Source organism: Aedes albopictus, chromosome 3 (assembly GCF_035046485.1).
Source record: "Aedes albopictus strain Foshan chromosome 3, AalbF5, whole genome shotgun sequence".
Lineage (NCBI taxonomy): Eukaryota > Metazoa > Arthropoda > Insecta > Diptera > Culicidae > Aedes > Aedes albopictus.
This window is the reverse complement of record NC_085138.1, coordinates 413,272,536-413,298,808: the sequence shown is the minus strand read 5'-3', so window position 1 is coordinate 413,298,808 and position 26,273 is coordinate 413,272,536. Positions and strand designations below refer to the sequence as shown.

The 26,273-nt window shown below is 38.8% G+C and overlaps 1 protein-coding gene across 3 annotated transcripts in view; it reads left to right on the top strand.

Annotated features, from left to right (window-relative positions):
* LOC109621320 (insulin-like receptor) overlaps positions 1–26,273 on the top strand; it is a 216,496-nt gene that overhangs the window by 13,905 nt on the left and 176,318 nt on the right. For all 3 annotated transcript variants that reach the window (XM_029875643.2, XM_062856295.1, XM_029875644.2), the window contains exon 2: positions 2,647–4,226. In XM_029875643.2, the coding sequence (XP_029731503.2) occupies positions 3,503–4,226 (724 nt within the window). In that variant the 5' untranslated portion in view covers positions 2,647–3,502. The remainder of the gene's footprint in view (positions 1–2,646; positions 4,227–26,273) is intronic.

Here is a 26,273-nt window from a genome sequence, read left to right as displayed (position 1 = left end):
TTCACAGCCAGCGATGCCAGATGGTTTTCTATATCACTCGTTCAAAAATCTGTATCCCATACAAAATTTAGGTGAAAAATCTGTATTCCATACAAATGAAAAATCTGTATTTCATATAAACGCAATCGGCACAGATGCTCAAAAATCTGTATAATACAGATAAATCTGTATATATGGCATCCCTGTTCACAGCAAACCATTCATTAACGACATCAGTTACTTTGCCAGCTCACTCACTCTTGAACCCTTCACATACCAACCCATTTGTTTGCCAATTCACTCAACAACTCACTCACGCATTCATCGAGCCACTTATTGTGTAATTCACTTATCCATCTGCTTACTTACTAATGAGCTAACACATTATTTCAATCCACCAACTCACTAACTCATCAACATGTTCACAAACTAATTAACATTATCTTGAACTCATTTACTCACCAACTTATATAAAAACTCATTTACTCAGCCACTGTCGCTCTTATCAGTTAACATGTATATCAATTTACTCACAAAATCTCACTCACGACTCACTCAATCGCTTCTCAAATCACTCATCCATCAACTTTCACTTACTAAATTACTAAAAATATCAGTTCAATCACTCATCACTTCACTCGAAACACATTCACCATTTCAACAGTTTATTGATCAACTAGTTCTTGGTTTTCGTTGTGAAATTTTAGGAGTTGTCAATTTTTTGTTACAATCTTCCGTGAGATAAGCAAGTGAATAAATAAGTTAGAATTAATCCACTATCTCACCAACTCACGGAGTCTTTCTCACAAAAGATCATAACCAAAAATTCCAAACCAAATCAAAAATATTTTTTTGTGTTTGGAAGTCAATGACGCCCCATAGTTTATTTTAAAATTGGCCTTAACTAAAAGCTACAAATGTCCTCTTTAAAATAAAATAAGTAAAACTCCCTAACACTCCTACCTACTTGCTTACACTCACAGATATTTCACTGCCGATTGCACAGACCAGTCATTCCACTCAGTATTCTCTGCGTCATTATATTGCATCGGCTTCGTCATGTTTCATGACATTTGAGCCTCTTAGTTAAAACTTTAATTAAGTTGTAGTGTTTGTGTTTGGTTTATGTGCTCAACGTGCATTGCAGCCATATTTAACTTTTACTAGATTGAAACTGTTATTTGTAATGAAGTCACTGAACATTCAACTGAAATGCAAGCTCTGTTTCAGCTGGAACGTAAGATCTGCTTTTCAGAGTAGTTTGGTTGGTCTGATCTATTCCGACACAATTTTGGAATAGTTCGTACCATTCCAAGGGGGTCTTGAATTATAGTTTGATATATATTGAACCAGTTCATAGCGGAAATTACTACTGTAACGTTTGTAGATATCAAGGACTGAACTCCAGGACAGTTTGGACGACCCAAAAGTATACAGTAACATCTATGAGTTTTCAAGTAGGTTAGGTGTCCTATCTATCTGGGCCTGTCTATGAACTACGTTGACTCTGATGAGGGGAGGGGAAACGACCAAAGTCTACGGTCCATATACATTTCGAATGTTTTATATGGACAAAAGTCTACGAAGGGGTGATGAGAAGTCCAAAAATCAATCTACGTCGTTTATGAATTATGCAACGTAACTCTGTGTAGCAGATATGACTACTGTTATGATTGTAACGGCTGCTCTTCGGAGTAATTAAGTTAGTCTGGAATATCCCAAAAGAATTTTGGAATGTTTTGAACACTTCCAGATATATTGGATATGTGACGTAACATTTGATAACGAAAATACCTACCGAAACGGTTGTAGATGTTAAGGACTAAACTCCAGGACAGTTTGGACGACCCTGGATGTCATGATGTCTTATTAGTCTTCAAGTAGGCCCAGAAACCATAGTTGAATATGCTGAGTTACTCTGTATAGTGGATGTTACTTTTGTTACGAGTATAGGCTCGACGTTCTGAACTCCAAGTTAGTTTGGATGACCTGGAATATCCTTAGAAATGTATCTGAATAGCATTCGAGTTTTCAAGAGATTCTCGGACATCAGCAGATCATGCAATGTTATTATTTGTTGCTGTAACGAACAAAATTACCGTTGTAGATTTGAAGGACTTAATTACAGGACAGTTTGGAGCACTATTCATACACGTATGAATGTAAACCATATCCAATAGCGGCATTTTACGCTACTAGTGCATTAATTATGTTGTTTCTTCAATCTTCTTGGCGTTCAAGATGATCTAGGATGTCTATAAAGTCTCGTACCCTTGATAGAGGAGTAGATTTGTTGATTTGCCGAAAGCTGAGTTCACTTTTACCAAGGGGTGGTTTTATACCGTCACTTTTTCTTAGGGTTTTTCGGTTACATGAAGTGAAAAAGATTGTAGACGTTGAATTCGAATACTACGGAGCTAACTGCAGAACAAAACCGTAGTTTTAGTCACAATTCAGATTAAAAAAAAAAACTTGAGCTTCCTCGTGATTGTTCCCAAATAAACTAGCAGCAAGCGGCCTACTTTTTCGCGCCCCATCCCACTCTAGGTGGCAGGCACCACATCAAACCAGTCAGTCAGTAGTGTGCCTGTGATGCCTACTCGATGTTTTTCTAAATTGCTAATTGAGGTTTCTTTTCTCGCGTCTCCCCGTTCTTTTCCCCCGCAGATTCGATCGAATCCATACCCGGAATAGAGAGGTGCCAGACTTGAGGACACCAGAAACCAGAATTGGACAAGTGGGATATATAGTTCGCGACCGCGGATTCGAGACCGTCTCCGCCGGATTCAGACCAAAAGAGGATATTGCGTCGTATCAACAAGAATATTTGTGGTGTGGTAAACCAGCCAGCCACCACCGCTACGGCCGCGACCCGAGCGCCACGACGGTAGTGTGTTGAATCGTCGTCGTCGTCCGTCACGTCATAGTAGGCACGCAGCAGTAGTTGCCGGAGACGGAGAGTGCTGTGTTGTTCGCTCGCGTGAGCAGAGAAGAGAGCCCGTGCTCTGTGCAGCTCTCCTTACTACACTGTTTGTAACCGTGGTGTGTGTCGTGTCTGCTGTGTGTGTTTACGGTGTGGCGGATACGCTCGCGAGGGGTCCACCGGGGAAGTGCGGAACGTCCAAATATTTTGGTGTGTATTGTGTGCGAGGGATACAGAACGAGAAACGCGCGCGCGAGCAGAGTGCAATCGTCGTCTTCTGCTTCGTTCGACTGCTCCAAACAAGAGTAGGCCGTGTTTTTCATGATTCCTCGAGGCGGTTAGACGACATCTCGGCCGCGCGGCCTACTACGGCGAGTATTTAGGGGAAGTTGTGTGCTATCCACGTTGTTTTTGTGCAGTGAAAGTGCGCCGTCTAGTGAATCCCAGATAAATGGAGCAAGCGGTTACCGCAAAATGTAGCAAATCGGTGGTGTATAGTTCCTTCGGAGATTGAAAGAGCCTGGCAAGCGCGCTAGGCCAGGCAAGGCAAGGCAGGCAGTGAGAGTAGTGGCCAGCGGCGGCACAGAGCTGCGACCGCGTATGTATGAGTGTTTGAACGTGCTGCATTCCGGAGAATGCGAAAAAATGAGGAAGAAAGTGGAAGCGATCAACAGCATAAGTGGCGGCGGCAACAATAGCCAAAGTGTAGAGTTCCTGGGGCGGCAAAGGGGAAGTAGTGCTGCGAGCAGCTGTCGCCGAAGAGGCAGCAGCGGCGAAGAAGTTTCATCACTGCCGCCGCCGAAGACGACGAGACGACGGTGCAATAACAGCAGTGGCAGCAGCGGCGGCGGCGGAAGTGCAAATGAAGAATTAGTGCAACCAGGGTGCAAAATGAGGGCGGGGGTGGTGACGGCAGAAGCGGAGGAAGCTACGGCCGGGTTGAACAACCTGCTGGGGCAGTTGGCGACCAAGCACAAGCAAAAGTACAGGACGAAGCGGCGCAGCCGTTGCCTCTGTCCAAGTGGCGGAGTCGAATCAAGTGGGAAAGACGAAGAAGAATCATCGGTGGAAGTGAAGCAAGAAGACGAAGTCATGTGGGGTGGTCGGTTACGACGGAGTGCGGCAGATGCCGGCTGGCGCAGAAGGAGCAGAACGGTAACGGGCGTGGCAGCAGCACTAGCAGGATCAGTGGTATTCAGGCCAGCCAAGTTGGCCTGGCTGGTCATGGTTAGTTTGCTGTTGTTTAGCATTCTGGTCGTGCCGGTGGCCGTCGTGCAGGGGGATGAGATGAAGGCCGGTCAGGTGGGACCCATCAGAAAAGGAGGTAGGTATCGAATGGAATCCTGGGAATGGAGTTTGAGAATTGGTTAAGATCATTTCAAACCTAAGGCCTCTAATCATCCGCTTTACCAGATAAGAATATGATTCGAAACGTTGCGTGCTCCAGCTATCATGAGGGAATCTTCGGAGGGAAACAGCTACTACAGTTGGATTTCAGACAGAAATTCACCATTTTAAAACAGCCGTTAAATATGTAAGCTAAGCTCTGACCAAAATTTTCGTTTTAATTACCCTAAAATTGTACAAAAAAGCAATGACCCGGATAAATTGATAAACGCAAATGCAAATTGTAACAAGGACAAGGACGATAGATTTTTTCCCTTGAAAAAGGCCAAAACCCATGGCCGAAACGTCTGGTAGAATAAAATAAATCGTCAGTAAATTAAGACTGAGATAGCCGTTTCCACGCAATTGGATTCGTCTTTCGCCCATATGCCCAGTTCTGACAATCGATTTGCGCTGACTTCCTTCTGATCAAACATAGTTCACCTATTTCGAGACTCAGGTAACCGTGAAACTGCACTGCACATGCCTATGGGCAAGGTGACGGATGCCATGAAAAGCGTGAAGAATGACGAGTGGCTGCCAAAGTCGCATCCATGTCTGGGCATGTAGAACGACCTGCTTTGAGAAGCCTTTTTGTCGAGATATCCCTGTTTTTCTTAGGATTCCTTGCGAAGTTCCTCTAGAGATCTTTCCAAAACAGGTCTTTTCGAAGTTTTTCGAAAAGTTTGGCTGAATTCCTGTTAAAATTTCTCCGGGAATTTCCATGAAAGAATTCCGAGAACAATCAATTAATAAATTCCAGAAGCAGCATACATAATCTTGGCACAATTTCGGAAGGGGCTCCGGTAAGATGTCTGGAAAAAAATCCAGAGAAAACTTATATAACCAGAAAAAATCACTTAAAGAACTCACGATCGTATATGATGTTGCATACGATGCTAAAGTGGAGGCGATATACGCGCACTTTACATGCAAGTATATGGAAGCATGTACGCATATGGCCTGTACTTTAGCATCCTATGCAACAACCGGAAGGAATCTTCTGAGAGAAGTCCGAGAGTAATCGCAGGTGATACTTCAAAAGAAATTCTGTGAAAACTTTTAGAAAACATCCTGGATGAAATTTCTGTTGAAATGCAGGATTAAGAAGAAAGCTCACGGGAATTTCTTGATGAAACAACTGGAGATACCTCGGAATAAAAATCCCGGGAGGAACTACGGTAGAGAATTCGTGGAAACTTCCAAAGAAATCATTGCACGAGGTCTAGTAGAAATTCCTGGAATAACTCCTATATACTCATTTGGAAAAATCCCAGGCAGATCGCCTGGGGAAGCCTCCAGAAGAACATCGAAATAAATCACGAACAATCTTCAAGAGGAGTCCTGAGAGGAACTGTAAGAGAAATTCTGCATCAACATCTGAGACAAATTCTTCGGAAAATTCTTGTGGAATTATCAGGATAAATCCTGGAAGAAGATCCCACGAAAATTTCTCTGAGCAAAATGCCGGAGGAACTCCGGGAGAAATTTTGGACAAAATAGTAGAATCCCCTTGTTAAGCTCCAGGCAGAAGAAAGAATCTTTCTTAACTTGGAAAAATGCCAGTTGGAATCCACAAGAATCTCCGAGATGAATTCAACAATGAATAAGTACCAAGAAAAATGGTGTGAATAAATAAAGGAATCTTGTGAGAAATCCTGGTATTTTTACGGGGTAAAATTTCCCAGAAAATTCAAGATATTCCCTGAGTACTTCAGGTTTTTTCCTTCTCAGTTTTCCACATAGACATCTTGTGAAAAGTTTTGCAGAGACCTCTACCTCTACGGCCCTCATATGTATCACAGATATTTGCATGCTGCTAGGAGATAGATCATGGCCACATGATACGTTTGATCAAAGTTCTGGCTCAACACTTTTAGAAGGAATGCAGGAACGAATTCACCAAATTAATAAAATTCTACTACATATTGCGAAAATAGAATGAAGCACTACAAATGGATTATAATAAGCACTACAAATGGATTATAATAAAACATATTATAGTGGAACACTACAAATGCGTAATGAACTAAGGCATCATATATGAATATACAGAATATATAACACTAGTGGATAACAATTTCCGAACCCAGGATGACGAGTTTTCACAATTGTTGTTGGTCTATCAGTCAATCCTGTAATCATGTTTTGTCTAGTAGGTTGCCTATTGTTCGCAACGTTTGTTCTTTCATAGCTTGAGTGTTGTCTAGAAATTTCTAATTCAAAGGGGACATACTGGATCGCGTCTTAGTATGAATCGTCTGCACTTTGATGTCTTTGTTAGGGAGGGACATATCAACACAAAATAATGTTCCACAAATTTTACATCTTTATGATGAAAACCTAAACAAATGAAATACAAACCGTTTAATATGATTGAAGAGTTACTGATGAATTTAGATGCCGAAACGGGTATGACAGGTAATTTACTATAACTTTTATATCAGTCTGAAAGACCTAGAGCAGAATGTCCCAGATAGAATCAATGTTCGAAAAGCCATGGCGCTCAGTCCTCAGATGAAAGATATGCTTATTTGAAGTGTGAAGATCAATTCACATGCGAGTTTCCAAGAAAATTTTTCTTGGAAACTCGAAGTTCCTTCCACGATTATCACAGATATCTTCCTGGGATTAAACTCGGAATTTCGTCCTCGATTTTACCCAAACTCCCTATATTTTTTTCGATTTTTTTCATGACATTACTTCGGTAATTCGTCTAAGGATTTCCCCAGGAGAAAATGCTCTTGAAATTTCTCCTGTGACTTGTTCTTGAGTTCGTTCCGGCATTTTTTCTGAAATTTCTTTCGAAATGGTTCCTGAAATTTCTCCATAAATCCATCCTGAGATTCTCGCGGAATTATTCTTCTGAGAGAGATTCTCACAAAAAAGATTTTCGGATTCCTAGGATAGTTTCCCAAGAAACTTGAAAGAATTGACCCTGAATCCTGAAAAGGGTAGCTTAGAACTCTAAGAAGGATTACTCCAGAATCCCGAGAATGGTTCCCTCAAAGTACTGGGCGGGATTGCCAAAGAAACCTGAGAAATACTCTCACAGAATTCAGGGAGATAGGATCCCAGAATCTTGAGAAGAATTCGTTCAGAATCATTTTAAGTATTCTCCCAGCATTACCAAAACATCCTGGGTGTAATCCATTAGAATGCTGAGAATAATTCTGCCAGAATCCCGAAATGTTTTCCCCAGAATTCTACGAGCGATTCCCCAGCATCTTGATCATAGGAGGGGTAATTCCAGATTCTTGAGAGAAATATATCTAGAAACCTAAGAGAGACTTTTCCGAAAATCTGATAAGGATTATCCCTGGAAGGGATTACGAAAACTACTAGAATGGACTTCCCCAGCATCCTGAGAGGGATTCACTGGAATTCTGAGAGGAATTCTCACATAAAACAAAAAAATACCGCAGATTCCTGAAAGACATTCCCCTAGAATCTTAGAAAGGACTCACCCAAACTTCTGAAAGGGATTGAATTTTACCATAATCTTGTCAAGGATTTTCTCTGATTACACTAGTTTACAAAATAAAACGAAAGTCGTGAACTTCTGTCAACGACCAAAATTTTTGAAGCACAATTTAGCGCTGATTTCGAAACCGCGCTTCAAAAAAACTTAAGTAGAACAGTTTTTGAGTTTTAGCTCAATATTGAGTTTTACAACTTTTTAAAATATGGAATTTAATAAAATTCAAATATCTTGCGTTTTGTTTAACAAATTTTAAATCTTTTTCCATAAATTAAAAGCTGAATATAATACCATTCGATCATCTGAATGCAGGTTTTACGTCAGATTGGTGAAATTTAAGATATTAACAAGTTTTAGGGACGATCTTCTTAAATTTTAGCTAAATTTCCAAAAATAAAGAAGAAATGTGTTTTTTTACGGTGAGATTATATGTAGGCGAGTTGCAGTAAAAAATTCAGCTCAATCGGAGCATTGATTACGGAGAATGAGATGTGTGAAGTGAGCGACGTTGCTTAAAAATAGAATAAAAATCGTTTTCAAATCATCAACCTTGTATGGAAAGTCGAAAAAATTTCTGCTCTACTGTAATTTTTTTCCTTCGCGATTTCGAACTCAGGGCATGATTCTATACCAAAAATGATCATCAGCTTACCGAGTTCAAAAATGTTGTAAACTAGTGCTATTGGTGTTCTAAATTTTACCATGCAGCCGTCGTGTCATAATTATAAGTTCGTTTTTGTGAAAATAAGCTTATGTACTCGCTATATAGAGGTGTCCGGCCATTTGACCGAATGCCATTTGGCGTAAAGGGTACAACTCCGGTTGACATTCTAGCAGAAATATTTCTTTCTTTTAATCACAGGCAATTCTTTTTAGTTTTATCATAAAGGGATCAGTTATCATTACAAATGCGAACGTTTTTATCAGAGATTTTTGCTTCTTTGAATCATCAGCTGTTTTTTCGAGTTACACTGATGTAGAGAACAGTCATTCTCTTTTCGGCCAAACGGCATTCAGGCAAATGATCCGGAACCATATGATTGGTTAAGTCTCGGCTATTATTTGGTGATATCACTTCAAGAAGCCTTACTCATTGCTGAAAGACTCTCGAGTGGTTTCTAATGAATTACTTGGTGACCTAGATTTGCCGATTAAATTTATCTTGAAACCTTTATCGAGTAAAAATGCTCCAAAATCCTTGACCTTGGTGTATTAATTTCCTTTTTTTTTCGGAAACTTCTTAAAATACAGGGGATACTCAAAATAACTGGGACAGGTAAAATTTTCACTTTTCAAAAAAAAAAAAATCAACTAGGTGTAACTTTTCAAAAAGGGCATCATATTTTCTCAATTTTTTTCTGTAAGTTTATAAACTGGTTGTGTATCAGTGGTACAAATTTGGAGAAGATCGGGCTATTCTACACGAAGTTAGAAAGTTTCTAGAAAAGGGTATAATTATCCGATAGCCAACTTTAAGCTGTTGTATCTCCGGATCCAAGGAACCGAATGCAATGAAATTTTGATCATTTATGACTAATATAATGAACTATGAAAAACATTTGACTTAATTTGAAATTCTTCATAATAATAAAAGTTGAAGCGAATTCATTTATTCTATGTTTTTTAGTAAATTTATCTATTTTTCATATGCATCCCATTACTTTTTAAATTTAACGCCGGCCATTTCGTTATTTTTTTTTTCAAAACATAATTATATTCAAGTCAATTAGTTATAATTACTAACTCGAGTTTTGAAACGATGATGAAGTTTTGGATAAATTGGTGTTTTATTAGAAAAATAATCTAATCGTTATAATTTTCTTTCGTGTAAAGAATTTTAAGTTAAGTCAAAAGTTTTAAATAGCTCATTATATTTGTCATAAAAGTCAAAATTTCATTGCATTCGGTTTGTTGAATCCGGAGTTATAACAGCTCAAAGTTGGCTATCGGGTAATTATACCTTTTTCTAGAATCTTTCTAACTTCTTGTAAAATTGCCCGATCTTTTCCAAATTGGGACCACTAATACACAACTAGTTGATGAACTTACAGTAAAAATTTGAGAATATTTGATGCTCTTTTCGAAAAGTTACAGCTAGTTGAACATTTTTTGAAAACTGAAAATTTAACCTGTCCCAGTTACTTTGAGTATCCCCTGTATTATTCGTAGGCGCTCTCAGGGACTGTTAAAAGTGGACACGTAAGGACCGCTGGAGGTGGACTTGCTCTATGGCATAGTGAGTTATGGCATGCTGTTTAGCAAATTGGGTAGTCGTGACTGCCACTCACATCAGAACTACATGTGTTTTCTTCATAATTTGGCCATTTTTCAACACATTTGGCACAATGCCAGTCCATAGGCACTATGGACTTCAGGCTCCGCGTAGATTTTTTTAAGGATTTCTGGTGAAGCCTATTTAGGGTATTGCGTCACTTGGGCGGTGGTTCTATATTCGTCTGTTTGCCACTATAACTCAGTCAATTTTGAACCAATTGACTTGAAATGTTGTACTCGGGTAGATAATATCCCTATCTCACCACATTCCAAAAGTTGTGCCAATTGGTTCAAATTTGACTGAGTTATAGTGAAAAACAGACGAATATAGAACCACCGCCCAAGTGGCGCGATTCCCTATAAGAGTATTTTACAAGATGACAAGGAATTTAGCAAATTCTATTGGAATCCATAGTGGACTTCTTTCATGTCTATCACATATTTTTAACAAGTTTGCTTAGTAATTTGCATCCATGGTTCTTGCAGGATTCTCAGGAAGTTATTTAGCAGATTACTTATGAACTAGGCTAACACTAGACAACTGGCAAAACAGACATCATTACATGTAGCAGAAGATTCGAGGAAGAAACATTTCTCACGAAAAGTTTCGGAGAAACTCGGAGTGGGACGGTACGGGAACACCCACCGCACGGCAACGAAGCCACACAACGTACTCGAAAAAAATAACTGATAACATCCTATTTCTTCTATAGAACATATGTTAATAGACTCCTTTTCTGCCGTGTCATCAATCCTACAAGAGTAAGCAGCCAGAATCCTGAATTAATTCATGAAGAATGTTCGGCATGAATCTTCTAAGAAATTTCGGAAATAATTTTTGGAGAAATCGCTGAAGAAATATGCGAGGGTTTCAGGAGAGGTTTCTGGGTCAATAACGGGAAGGTAGGGTCTGAGACCATTTAGGCAGGAGCACCTGTTTTGGGCACTTGCTGCTTTGACTCAGCCAATTTTGAACCGATTGACTTAATTTTTGGGACACGATCAGATACGCACAGTATCTAGCCATGTTCGGAAATTCAAGTCAATCGGATTGAAATTGGCTGAGTTTTGGTAGCAAGTGCCCAAAATAGGTGGTCCTGCCCAATTGGTCTCAGACCCTATCCTGAAAAGTATTGCGAATGGATTCCAGAGATAATTTTTCAACCAATCTTAGGAGATATCCATCCATTAAGTAGTCCTTAAAAATCCGTTGGAGGAATCTCACGATTAATCTTTGGTGGTTTGGTGGAGTCCTGAAAAATGGAGGATTGCCGGAAAGAACTTTCGAAGGAATCTTGGGAAGCATTCATGGATCAATCTCCGCAGGAATGTTGAAATTTCTAGAAAATATCCTGGAAGAATCTCGAAGAATCAATGCAAGAATCTTGAAAAGAATTACTGGAGTATACCCGGGAGGAATCTTTGAAAAAAATCTCAAGATTATCCTGGATAGAATCTCAAGAGAAACCCATGCAAAAAAAGTGTGGAGGAACTTCTGAACCAATCTTTGGAAGAATCCTGGGTGAAATTCGGGTGAAATTCACTGTAAAAAGGAATCCTTGGGGAAATTCAGTGGGAATCTAGGGGGAGAGGTGGTTGGGTAGTTTAGAGTATATCCAGGAGGAAATCCAGAGAAAACGCCGTAAAGAATCCCCAGGAAAGAATCTCGCGAAAGTCTTAAGATAAGTACTGAAAAGAATCCCAGGATAAATCCTGGAGAAAGTCCATTATTGTCTCGAGAGGCATCTTTGAAGAACACAGAGCTTTTCGAGTTCGAGTTCGAGACTAGTTCGATTTCCAAACTGTTTTTCGACATGTAAATTACCTTGACTTTCCTTGGGCATTGAGTATCTTCGTACGTTCCACACGATAAAAACTGTGAAAGTGCTCATAGGCCGAAGAGCAGTTTCTATACCAATATGGCCAAGATGAAGAAAGAACATTTGGTAGATTTCCGAAAGGGAAGGAATCAATAGGGAAATTCAACAATTCTTAGAGAAATCTCTGGCACTCATATACAGAACTATATCGGGAGTAGTAAGTCAAACTTCTAGGATGAAGGTGAGGAGTGCGTTCGTGATAGTGTGACGGTCTATACAAATATTTTGCAAAAAAAGGTGGCATAGAGAAAGGGGTTTTATTTTTTTTTGCGTGACGTAAATAAGTATTCACGTCAGAAACGTCATCTGCATATACGACCATAATGGCCAAGTTTGACGAAATGGTGCTTGGTTTCTTAGTGATTCTATTTGGCCAATTTCAACAGTCACCTTGAAATTACGTACATTTTTGTTCCGTTCTGATTTGATTGAGTTTTCTGTTCATTGCTTCAAAAGTTACAGATATACGAGTCTAATTTAAAATGGCAAAATTTATGCCGAATCGGTTCACCAGAAATCGAGCACCATACACACTCATCCTGAATTGCCTGTTAGGTACTTTTTTGACGATATTAGAATACCAGAACTATTTCGCTAGCTTCGGTGATCGATTTTACCGAAGCTCAGCACACCAACTGTCAAAAACGCATGCAAAAGGTAAACAATCCAATTTTGCTGTGGTCAGGTGTTCTAATTTCGTCAATAAATTACCGAACTCGGTATTCAAATTTAAGTGTGTTGTCGTCAAACTTGGTCAGTTTGTATGAAAAACGACTGGTGATCTCATTGTTTTGTCCGACACTGTACCTCATTGGGAAATTTTAGTAAAATGTTATCATTATCTGTCAAGCTTTAGCGAAGTTTGATAAAAGTTACTAACTTTACTGAATTGCTGTTAAGATTTTTTATCGGTTGTTTTTTTGGTAAAATATCACGGAAGTCGGCTATATTTTCTAAAAAAAAATGCCTCAAATAAAATACCTTGTTCAGCTGTTCTAATTTCGTTCTAAATTCAGATTATCAAATATTAATCAAAAAAATTCAGAATTTTGGTAAGAAATTACCGAACGGTTAACTTTCGGTAAAAAATTGGGTTTTTGGGGGTATCTAGATTGTTTCATAATCAGATTGTCCGCCCAAAAATTAGACGAAATCTAAAATTTCACAATGTTTGGAGTCCGAGAACTATTTTTAAAATGCATTAAAAGTTTGTATTGGGACATTTTTTTGTTCGGGTCGAACTGTCATTTTATCGATTGAACTGTCATTCTATCCACGAAAATTAAAACTGTTTCGTTAATTTAGGGTCTGTTCCAATTGGAGAATTGAAATTAATTTTCACTTAAACTTGACAGTTCGATAATTATTTCCTTAGGAGAACTGTCAAGTTTAAGTAAAAATCAATTTTAATTCACCAATTGGAACAGACCCTTAACCATCAAAACAAGGGTATTGGAATCCAAAAAAATCACGGTATACGCAGAAAAATGAGCTCTTTCGATTTGGCTACATTGAGCCAACTCTCTCGATCGCAGTTATATGCCAGTCATATATTACTGCACTATTGGAATATCATATGAATCTAATCTGAGGTTGAAAATAGGAAGTGAGAGTTATATGCGACGCATGTGGTATGACTCTCAGATGGCCATGATACTGTTATATGCCATGCATTTTACTTCTATCATGTGGGCTGGGTGTGCCAATGTATATGCAACTCCAATAATATCCTTAATATATTGAAAAAAAGTTTACTTAGGCTGGAGCGGGAATCGAACTCACAACGCCCAAATGACCGACGCCGTTAGCCGCACGACCACGAAGCTCACTTACTGGAATTGCGGAATTCTGCAAAACGTGTTCAACTTTATCTGCCAATGTTGCTTTTCCACCTGGTCAAAGTTATATGCACAGCTAATGTATCGATCGTGTTATGTGCATATAACTCCGATATGCGCAAGTGTCATTTAGTTTCATTAGAAGGCTTTTCAATCGGATCTGTTTATTGAATGATACGTATAACGATTCATTTGAAGTGAACGTGTCAGACTAGGGGTACAATGTATATGTGGTGTCTGATAAAATAGGCTCTTAGAATTATTTCAGTGTATAGAAAATAGGAATATTCTATTCACTAAACAACCCAATTGGCTTCTTTAGCGATGTTGAGATACATATTTCCATATTCTGAATCTGCATGCCAAACTGAGTCGAAATCCAAATTTTCATGAATTTTGGTGCCTGGGAACCTATTTAAAAATCATTTTGAAATTTGTATGGGAGCGATTTGTTGAATCACCCCTCGTCGCATTTTGTACTGAGCGGAGCTGTCAAACAGTTGCCCAGCTGTCAAAAGGTGATTTCAAAAAATCTCTTTGAAATTGATTTTAGGCACCAAAATAAAGTTCTAAAAACCTGAAAAAATCGTAGTGGCTCAGAAAAAGGTGCTCTTTCGTATAAAATCAAAAAATCAGTACAATTTACAAAATTTTAAAACCCAATTGCTGCACCTTGTTCAGCTTTTGCCGAACTTCAACCAAATCAACAAATTCTAACATTCAGCATTATTTTTAGTTATAGGACTGACTGCATCCATTTGTAGACTGATATGGCTGATTAAAGCCCCTCGAACATTGTTCAAGCAAGTGCATCACTAAGTCAAAGCCAAGCGTGCCTCCCGATGCCGTCTTGTGTTTCTATGTGTGACCAAATACCTCCGACACTTCGTCATCATCATGATCATCATCGTCGGGTGGGTGCCATGGCTGCTGCTGTTGCTGCTGATGAGAATGAAGCTCATCAAATTTCTTCGCCCGTTAAATATGAGCATTAATTGTAGGGGAAAACAGAAGACTCGCTAACAACAGAGTCAAAGTGCGGACGACGACGGCAGCGGTATCAACAACAACAACAACGACAAGTCAAAGCAAAGAACCCTGGCAAAACAACACCCTCACCCGCGGGTCCTCCGTTGACCATCCCATCCCGTCCTCGAATACCTCCTCATCACCGGCCGGCCAGGTCTTCTAACACACAGACACACACCTTTCTTCTAACCGTCGTCGTCGGTCTGGGTCCGTTTGTCCATCCGAGTGTACTCATCAGGCCAAGAAAGCAAGCAAGCAAGCAAGCAAGCTGAAGCAGCCAGGCAAAACAACAAGTGGTTCGTTCGTTCTCAATCGCCGTCGTTGGTGTCGTTGGCGTTGCTGTTGCTTCTACTGCCTCTGCTCTGCACTGTTTTTCTGTTGTGTTTTCGTTTGGGCGTTTTAAAAATATACCCCCATCATCCACTTCGTCATCTTCATATGAGGATCGTCGCCGTCGTCGTTGCAGGAAGGGGTGCCAGATTTTTGGGGACTTCTTTGTAAATTCTTTGCACGGCATTAGGCCGATGCAAATATTTAATTTGTTATATGTCATCCCCCCCCCCTTCAAAATTCTATAAAAAAATGTTTTCAGGCAACATTTTTTCAATAGTTAGTTGAGAAATTTTACGCGCCATACAAAAATATTTGGGTTTAATTTCATAATCTACATCGCAGGCGTTTGGGTACCTGAAAGGTTCTTGTCTACACATCAGCCATTAATTGAAAGAATGCTGGAAAATGATAGAATCGACTACTTCTATCATTTTTCTTGTCATCAATGCTTGCAGAACATCAGAGATGTGATACAAGATTTGAAGCTGCCAGGTCTACTGTGTAGCGTCATTAGTACAATATAGCTAAAGAACGGAGACATTTCGTACCAACCGCTCCGTACAGTGTGCAGTATAAATGTACAGTAAATACGTTGGGAGTGACGTTGCTAAGTAAGTTAATGTCACTCCGACGAGGTTCTTCTTCCTGGGATAGGACAATTTAAACCTTATGCCCAAGCTCGAAAGCCTAGGCTTAAGCGCCATTTCTCGCTGTCTGAAGCGAGACAAAAAGTGAAGTGATCCCGTCCCCAAGTATATATACACTCCTGATCAAACGTTACCCCCTCAAAAACATGTCATTTTTTAGGCCCATATCTCCGCCAATTTGCGTCCGATTTCAAAATCCTAGGTTTCATTCGAAAGATAATAAGGGGCTGTCCATAAACCACGTGGTCATTAGGGGGGGGGGGTGGGGGGGTTCGGCCAATGACCATTTTGTATGGACAAATAAAATTTTTTGTATGGACTAATGACCACGCGGGGGGGGGGGGGGGGGTTAAAAAGTCCCAAAAAAATGACCACGTGGTTTATGGACAGCCCCTAAGTCAAAATAAGTTTGAATATGACTTCGGTGAAAAATTTTCAAAAATATTTGTGTGTAAACAAAGTTGCCAAATTTTCTAAAAAAAAATATAAACTTACGGCAGTGTCGCTGGAAATTGGGTCGACCAAATTTTAAGATCAGAGCAGCAATATAACCTATTTTCTATTGGTTTACAACTCCTTTTTACCGAGATTGGCTAAAAATTCTAGAAAAAAAGTTATTAAGGAACTTAACCCTTGATGTCATCGACCAAAAGTTTGGGGTCACCCCTCAAAATAATGTATCGGCCAAAAGTTTGGGGTCACAATCGTAAAACAAGGAAAAGTGATTTGTTGATATCTTTGTCATCTTTCATTCAATTTTAGTTCTTCTTCAAAATGAATTGTACTCACTGCATAGACATTGAACCACACATAAAATTTACATACTGAAACTTTACGTGAAATTGTCTCAATTTTTGAAATGCGTTGAAATGTGTTAACTTTACATAACATTCTTATGCATAAAAATCGTTGGATACGTTAATTTGAAGACATCTAACGTATATTGAGTTAATTATCTTTGAAATGTGCCAAAAACAATTAAAATTGAACTATAGATGACGAAGATATCATCAAATAAGCTTTACATGTTTTACGACAGTGACCTCAAAATTTTGGCTGATACATCATATTGAGGGGTGACCCCAAACTTTTGGTCGATGACATCAAGAGTTAAATTACTCAATAACTTTTTTTCCTAGATTTTTTAGCTAAGTTCGGTAAAAAGTAGTTGAAAGCTAATAGAAAATAGGTTATATTGCCGCTCTCATTTTAAAATTTGGTTGACCCAATTTACAGCGACACTACCGTAAGTTTATATTCATTTTTTAGAAAATTTGACAACTTTGGGTTAAGTTTACATATAAATATTTTTTAAAAACTTTAACCTAAACCATGTTGAAAGTTACGTTGAATTATTATCGAATGAGACCTAGGATATTGAAATCGGACGCAAATTGGTAGAGATATGGGCAATGCCATGTTTTTGAGGGGGTGACTCCAAGCTTTTCATCGGGAGTGTATATATATACAGTATGTAATATAGAAAATATACCAAAGCAAGTCGACGATTGTTATTGTGATTGTGGCGTTTGGGTGCTTGAAAGATTCGAGGCAAAACTCTTCCAATACTCACCAAGTTCTTGCAGAAATTCCTGAAGATATTAGTTTTGAGTATCTCTCAGAGAGTGTTCCTAGAATTCCTTCAGTCATTAACCCTCTAATACCCAAATTTTTGATTTTGATCTAAATATAATTTTTAGTCATATTAAATCGGTTTAAACATGTTTTGGAAGATGATTCTTTTTAATTTTCGATTTCGTGAATTTCAGTTTTAGATTTTTCTAATTTGAATGAGTGTAATCAGTTTCGTACCTTTTAATTCCGCCCTATGTTGCTTATCCTTTGACAGATACGCGTATTTCGACTACCACTTGTAATCTTCCTCAGTGTCAGTTATCCACTAATTTTTATTTTTGAACATCCCCACACTTTTATATTTTTCCTTGAAGCCAATTTAGGGAACGGATTTTTTGAGATGAAAACATTTTGAGATTTTATGATTATTGTTAAAATACTATTATTTTAAATTTTTTTTCACAGAAAATTTTATTTTCCGTGTAATTTTAAGGAAAATAATTTTAGAGTGTGTTCGATTCCCTTAAACTATTAAACAAGGATAGAATGATTTGGAAAAAAAATAAAATATGTTAATTGTAGCGATTCAATACAAAATAAACAATGACTTCTAAAAGGTGACTAAAACATAAATTTTTCAATGATTTAAAAAAAATGTAAATACGCTTTAAAACACACCAAAAATCATTTTGAGATATTCAGAACAGTCCTAAATATCAGCCGAAAATATAAAAAAAAAAGATTTCTCACGAAACAAAAATTATAAAAATGCTCAAACTACACACCGTCTAAAGGCGGGATTGGATATTAGAGGGTTAAACTCTGAAATTTTTCGACGTGTTTGACTTTGGGATGTCTAGGAATACATCTATATATATAAAAATGAGTTTGGAGTTCCTTTGAGGCAACAAAACTCAAGAACGAATGAACCGATCAGCATGACTCTTGCACGGTTCGGTTCGTATTCGTGGTGGCTGTGTTTATATGTACAAAAAGTTATTATAATCAATTAGAAAAGTAAGGAAATTGATAAATAATTGATTGTTCATGAGCTGGGAAGGAAATCAACACGATCGAAATGAAACCAATCTAGAGTGCGGTGATATTATGAGCTCAACAGTTGTCAAACCACACCAGCTTGGCAAGACAAAGTTTGCCGGGACAGCTAGTTTTAAATATATATTAAGGATCTGTGATAGTTTTTAACAATCAGTCTGTATTCAGTTATAATTAATTAATTACATTATTTTTGTTTTTTTAGCTACTAAAACTAACAAAAATACTTTTTGTAAAAAGAATATGTAAAACTAACATGATATATCGGCTCCGATAAGGTATCCCAATGAGCCTAATAAACTAGTTTGTAAAAAAAAAAACAATCAGTCTGTGCAACATTTGCTGGAGGCGTAGTGAAATAAATAAATTCTGAAATGTCGAGTGGGTATTTCTGTAAACGTTTTGCTGCAATTCGCTCGGATATCATGACGTAAAATATTCTTCGGATATTGCTAAAAGCTCTCCTGTGCAGTTTTCTATGATTTTTAACAAAATATTGAGATTAGTTCAGACAATTGTGCTGCTTACTTTTTTTTTTCAAATGTTTTTACCTTACTTTTCTTTCAGAAAATGACAAAACTTGTTACGAGGAATAGTCATGAGTTTTCTCGACCAAAAAGAACTCTTTCTATGATTTATTTTACGAATACCTTCATGAAACATTCAAAAGAAAATTTATCAAATTCTTTCAGCCATTCTTTAAAGAATTTTACGTTTTCTTCTAGCTACGATTTAAGAAGCGGAACTGGCTGGAAATGTAAGACAATGTTTTCTGTGCGATTAGCATCAAGTTACAGATATGCCTGATATGTTTGACGGTTCTCTAGACTTGTGCTCGAGAAAATTGGAGCTATGTACTCCAGATACATCCTTAACCCTAAAAGGGATACCATCATGGCCTCAGTTTCGTCACCTCGCTGAGTGTGTTCCATCAAAGACGAGCTCTGAAAGGCGCCTGGGGTCCAATGGACCCCAGGTATCCCTTTTAGGGTTAATGAGCTCTACCAGAAATTCTTCGACTCTCCAAATTTTGATTCCGAAATTCTTCCAGATTGAAAGTTCTACATGACTGTTTTCATTTTGCAATAGCTTAGGGGCTGTTCATAAACCACGTAGACCAAAATTTGGCAGTGCAAACCGTTTGCAAAACAGTGTAAACCGACACTAAATTCTGTATCTCACAAACGCATCCAGTATTTCTAATGAACAAAACGGTTTTAGGCGTAGAATTGTTTGGAGAATCGAATAAAAGTGGTTAAACAGACCGCACGGATCATTATCCTGCTCATTTTGCCCTAATTCACCAGGTTTTATTGACTTTTATATGAACCTAGCTCTAAAACACTTAAGAAACATGAATGCGGTTTACCTTGAAAGACGTTCTCTGAAGGATAAGGATGCAGAGAATCAATTGGAAGGTATTTGCAGTGACTGCATGAATGTATTTATGATAATTTCACCCTGATTCCCCACACATATTGTGTTTTATATGATATTAGCTCTATATCTCACAAGAAACATACGAATGGTATGTTAAGAAGCGTTTGTTTGGAGGATTATGATACAAGGAATCGATTAGAAGTGATGGTAGTGTCCGCGCGAATGTCATTATGCTCATTTTACCCTCATTCTCCACATATATTGAGTTTTGTATGAAATCAGCTGCATAACTCACAAGAAACTTTAAGGTGTTATGCTATGAAGGGTTTCTTCAGTGGGTTATGATGAACGGAAGCGATTAAAAATGATTGCAGTGACCGCGTGAATGGAGTGTCGGTTTGCCTTGTTTTTCCCCACTGTGGGATGTGGGTGGAATCGATGTTCTCCGATTGAGCTGAAATTTTCAGGGTTTTGGATAGATACAAATGTTTGCAAAACATTGGATTCTTATGAGGTAAGAATGGAATGAAATGGTGTTTATGCGTAGTCATATTGAAAGTGCTATAGATTTAGAGTGTTCATGCAAAATTTCAGCTGAATCTGTTATATTTTGCGAAGGTTTTTGCGATTTTAGTGGTTCCACCTATTTTTAAACATGAAATCTTTGAGGGTAATTTTTCCTACTACCCCTTACAGAAACATTTGAAAATCGGTCAGATATCATCTCTTATATGGCAAACCAAACCCTGAAAAAAATCAGCTCAATCGGAGAACATCGATACAAAAAGGGGTTGCGGTTCTCGCGAACTGGCTTTTTAGGAGTTCCATCAAAATGCAACAAACAACTCTCTGCTGTTGAAAATGCTTTGACATCCATGTGCACAACAGAACATATGCTCGATGAACAAATTGAGATAACCATGTGCGACTGTTGTTGTTGTTGTGTGCCAGTTCGAAGTCATTTAGGTGCTATGAGGTAATGGGTTGCCACAGCAATCTACGATTTGATTCACGGTCAGTCGCACCAACCAGGATCTCGTCGGTTACGATGAGGAACAGTAGTGGAGATAGTATACAATGTACTATACATGCCTGCCTCACTCCAGCAACGACCCGGATGGGATCGGACAAAACACCGTTGTGCAGTATTCTGCACGAAAATGCCCTGTACTGTGCTTCAATGAGGCCGATGTTTTTCTCAGGAAGATCCTTGCGCCTGAGGGCTTCCCACATATTTTCGTGGTTGAGACGGACGAAAGCTTTTTCGTATTCAATGAACACCAGGTAGAAAGACTCTTGGAATTCATTGATTTGCTCCAAGATTATACGGAGCTTGACAATATGGTCCACACAGGATCGTCCAGCACGGAATCCTGCTATTTGCGATCTAACGTGGTTAAACAATAAGTAGCAAACTAACCCTAAAATCTGCCAACCCTGCTCGTTTGCCTTCCATCCATCAGGTAGGAGGGTATGCAGCAGAGGTAACTCTCCCCACACTCAAAACCAACAGAAGAAGAAAAAAAATCATAATATGCTCGATTTAGCCAAAACACCATTCCGCGCGAAATGACGACGACTAATTTTAAACTAAACTATCTGAAAATTGTTTTCGCTTCGTTGCGCCCCGCCATAAATCTATTTTCGCTGCCGCTGCTTGATGCGGATGCCGTAGTCGTCTCGCTGCTGCTGCTGCTGTCTGAAGACACGATATGGTACGGTGAAGAAGAGACCTGCCTGACAAGACTTCGCCGCGCCACCGCCGCCGCGTGCGTGTGAGTTGAGGAAGAAGTTGAGGCACGTTGGAAAATATGGAAATTTGACTAATGTCTCGGTCTCATCGCTGCGCTGGCTCGTTGGTTTACTGTGGCTGGCTCGGAGGCCTCTCGGGTTGCATAATAATAATCATAAGGTTTTAACGATGATCGGGTGGCGGCAGGCGGGTGCCCCCACGCATGCATACACAACCGCATGTGATGTGGCGGATTTGTTTGGGTTTGGAAATAGAGCAAATTTTCCTGGAAAATGTCGCAGTTTAACTTGATAGCCTCCAGAGATAAATCCATCAAGTTTTGGATTTATGGAAAATTCATGTACGGTCATGTGAGCGCCCATGTAGCCGCTGCTGTATAAGAGTATACAGCATGATCATTGATCATGCTAAGCATGGTGGGTTCTATACCCGGTCAGTCCCATTTTTTCGTAATAGAAATTTGCTTGGCTTCCTTGGACATAGAGTTTTTTCGTGCCTACCACAGGATGAACACATGTAAAATGGGCATTGACAGAGGAAGCTCTTCATTAATAACTGTGGAAGTACGCATAGAAAACTAACTGGGAAGCAGTGGGGACGTTACGCCAAAAAAGGAGAAGGTTTACGGCCTTTTGGCAATATTGATCAATCTCAATGTAATATGTCCCGCAGCGTGTTCCAAATAGTTCCTTTGTTTCTTCTAGAATTTATCAAAGATTTTTTTTATCTTTATTAGAGGTTTTCAGCTCTTGGCTGGTTCGTCTCTCTCCAAGGAATTTACAGTTGAAATTTTTCTGAAGGTTTCACTACATACATTACTCTGTATTTTTTAAGTTTTTCACTCCGAACCCTCCAGCAAAAATTTCTGTCATGGATATAGTTTGCGGAATCCCATTTTAAATTATCTTTCTTCAGCAATTCGAGGAAATTCATCAGAAAATGTACAACGAATCAACCAAGAACTTTATTCAGAATAATTTCTAGAACGTAGTAAACGTTACAGCTTCTACAGAACTTCTTTTAGGTTTCCCCAGGAAGTTCCTTCTGGAATTATTTTAGGTTATCTCGTACCATTCCGTTTGGTTATCTCTTGAAATTCAATGACAATTTTCGAAGAAAGCGTGTTTGGCTCTGGGATTTCTTCAAGAGTTTCTTCCTGAATTGACCCAGATGTTCTTTTCTGAATTTCTTCTGAAGTTTCTTCGGGGATTCCTTCGGGCATTCTACCAGAAATCGGAGTCCATTAAGAAATTCGTTCTGAATTTTAGCCAACACATCTTTTTGAAATCCCTCCAAGAGTTGCTTTTGAGATTCACCAAGATGGTCCTTCCGAGATTCCCACAGGAGTACCTCCGATTCTTCAGAATATCATAGGAAAATTCTTGCTGGACAACTTTCTGAAATCCTCCAGAAATCCATTCCGATACTCCTTTCTGGGATTCTTCAAAGAGTTCCTTCTGGATTTTTTTCAGGAAATTCTTCGGGGACTAGTCCAAAAAATTCTCCAGGAGTTCCACGGGAGTTCCTTCTGGAACTTCGATTTTGATTACTTCCAAGAAATTTTGCTGAATGCTATCTTTGTTCATCTTTGGGATTCTCCTGGATTTCTTATTGCGTTTCCTTCGAAAGTTTCTTTCGGGAACCCTCGAAAAGTTTAGTCTAGTAATCCTTCAGAAGTTACTTCTAGAAATCCTGCCGGAGTTGCTTCTGGAAGTCCTCCAGAAGTTGCTTTTAGGTATCCTCGAGGAGTTTCTTCTAAAAATCCTCCAGAAGTTCCTTGTCACTTGTCGAAATTATTCAAAGGTTCCTTGTGGGACTCCTTCAGAAGTTCATTCCAGAAATCCTGTAGGAGTACTTTCAAAAAATCCCGAGAGTGTTCCTTGTGGGAAATCTTCAGCATTGAGGAAACCTTGGGATATCGTCTGGGAACCCATCCGGAGTTCCCTAGATTAAATTCGTGGATCTCAGACTAAACTCCGGTTTCTTAAAGGAACGAACTCCTAGACGTAACTCATTAATTTCCAGGAGGAATTTCTGAAGGATTCAAAAATGGAGAAATTCAAAAATGAAATCCATTAAATAATCTGAAGGAACCCACAGAAGGCATAGATTCCCTATAGCATGATTGCGATGGTTGACGGTTACATTTATTCTAACAGTCTGCAAAGTGTTTGACGCGCTCTTTTGAGACAAAACATCAAACAGAAAACTTTTTGGGAGGCGTGGAACCGAACGACATAGCAAATCCTGCACTGGTAATGGCTTTTCACCTGTGATGTGATGAAACTCTTCGGGTTTTACTGTTATAGATTTGTTTATGAATTCCTTCAGTTGTTTTGATGGAAATTAGATTCATCTACAATGTATAAAGAATTTCATTCAGAATAAATTCAGATATGCCTTTGGAAGCTTTTCTAAGCATGCCCGCAGATAAAAGAACCAGAAATTCTTTTGTGAGCTCACTACAGTAATTCTTGCTGAATTTCATTTATTTTTAATTCTTCTAGGAATTTAGTTTTTTTCTAATTCTTCTAGGAATTCACCTGAGATTTTGCTTCTATACTCCTTTGGGAAGTACCACAGGATAGCTTTAGGGATTTTTGTGAATTTCTTTTTTAAGCAAACACATTAGGAAATGCCATGGAGATTCTTTCCAAAATCTATGTAGTAGTTTCTTCAGAAATGTCTTGAACGTTTCGACAATTTATCGAAAGATTTCTTTTGTAACTATTTAAGTGATTTCTGCAGGGATATCTACCTTTGAGAATGTTCACTGAAATTAATCGAGAAATTCTTTTTGGTATTCATCAAGTGATTCCTTTGGGAAGCACATATCACTATTCTTCCTGAACTTTTCCAAAGAGTTTTTGAACTTTCGTTTTTTATCAGATATTTGCTCAAGAATTGCTCCAAGGCTGAATAAGAAACAAAAATCAATAAGAGATTCCAGCAGAAACTCCTCCAGAAACTTATCATCATCCCCGGAGATTCCCTTAAGCATTCCTCTATTTCTTCTCCTTTGAAGATTACTCCAAAACTCCTGTCGGGAGTTTTCGGAGGTGTTTTATTTTATGAGAAATCCGCCGGAATGGCTACCGCTTCTGATTCGTATGCAGAAGGTCATGGGTTCAATCCCTGGCCCGTCCTTTTCATCCTACTTTGTATCTTTCTATCCACTTTCTCTCGCTCTCTCTTCTCTACATATACATTTCATATATATTCATATGTTCATAGCCATCGCTAGAACCAGAAACGAATTGAAAAAAGTCGTTTACCTCCCTTCCAACTTCCACTCACAGCACAGTGTATATATAACGCCTATAAGTTATGCAACCAAAGCGTGCTGTGCCGCTTGACCTTATTCACCTTATTCACCACATAATCTCTATCACGAACACTATAAAATAACACCCAATCCATGGATCGCATCACCGACCCAACGGTGACTCCCAGATCTCCCATCCTTTCCATCTAACAAATACCCCAGTCCGTGCTGATTGTGGGGACGCAGAGTGCTCTCGGTCTCTAGTAGCAGCAACCAGTACACTCTAACATTCCTTTCCCTTCCCAGCTGACTATAAGGACTTGGCCGGCGCCGTTATTGATCAAATATGCATGAGCTGCTAAAATTGCACTTTGAGAATAAGTGGAATGTCCCAGCCCCTTATTCAGTTGGATCTCAGTGCAACTGGTACCAGTTCAGATCAATCACGGAGGAGCAACCATTGACATGTATAGTCAGAATTGATCGTTGATCGTTGATCGAAGCAATTCTCAAAAGTATATCTAAAGCAGTTTTTGTTTTAGTCATTTCGGAAGTAATTTCCGCCTATATTTTTGTAAAATATGCTGGAGGTATTGTTGGGGAATCACTGGAGGCATTTCTGAAGCAATCTCTGGATGTGTTTCTGAAGTTTTTTTTTCGGCAAGTACTCCAGGCGATACTCCTCTTGTGGGAATATCCTTGCATGAATTCCTGAAGGTGTTTGTAAAGCAACCCCAGGTATATTCCTGAAATATATCTTTGTGGCATAAATAATCTTCAAAGATGTTTTATCATGAAGGTATTACTCATAAGCCCGTTTAGTAATTTTGGTGGGAAACTGGCGGAAGATACTGCACTAAAATGATTTCTGAAGGATTCGAAACCTTCATAAACTACTCTAATTTACAAAACACAGGTCGGACTCGATTCTCTGGAGTCCCAAACAAATCAGGTCCTAAGTGCAGATGAGAGGCTCTCTTTAAGCCTCCTCTTTTTCGATTATAACGTGCTTGTATTTATGAATTTTGATTTTCTTCTTGCATCGGCAGGTAGATCAAACAATCCTTTTCCGATCTACACATCACAAGTTAAAATGTTCACTATAACAGCGTAATAATTTCAAGAGAATTGGAAGAAAGAAAGCCTCTCTTTTGCAGATTAGGCCTTTAGATATGTTTGTCGCCAAATATCATGCGAATGGAATGTTGCTTAAAGCTGAAATTTCGACTGATTGCTACACAAAGTTGGTTTAACAGAATGGTGGAATTTAAGCTTTATACAGTGTTCCGTTTGCAAGGCATTTTTTGGGAAGTATCAGAATGCGTCTTCGGCTAATCGAGTCCGACATGTAAAACGAAAGTCATCAACTTCTTTCAACGACCAATCACTGCATAAATGAGTGCTGTTTGTAAGTAGAAAAGTAGAATAGTTTTCCAGCTTTAACCTAAAAACGAACTCAATTTTTTTTTTAATA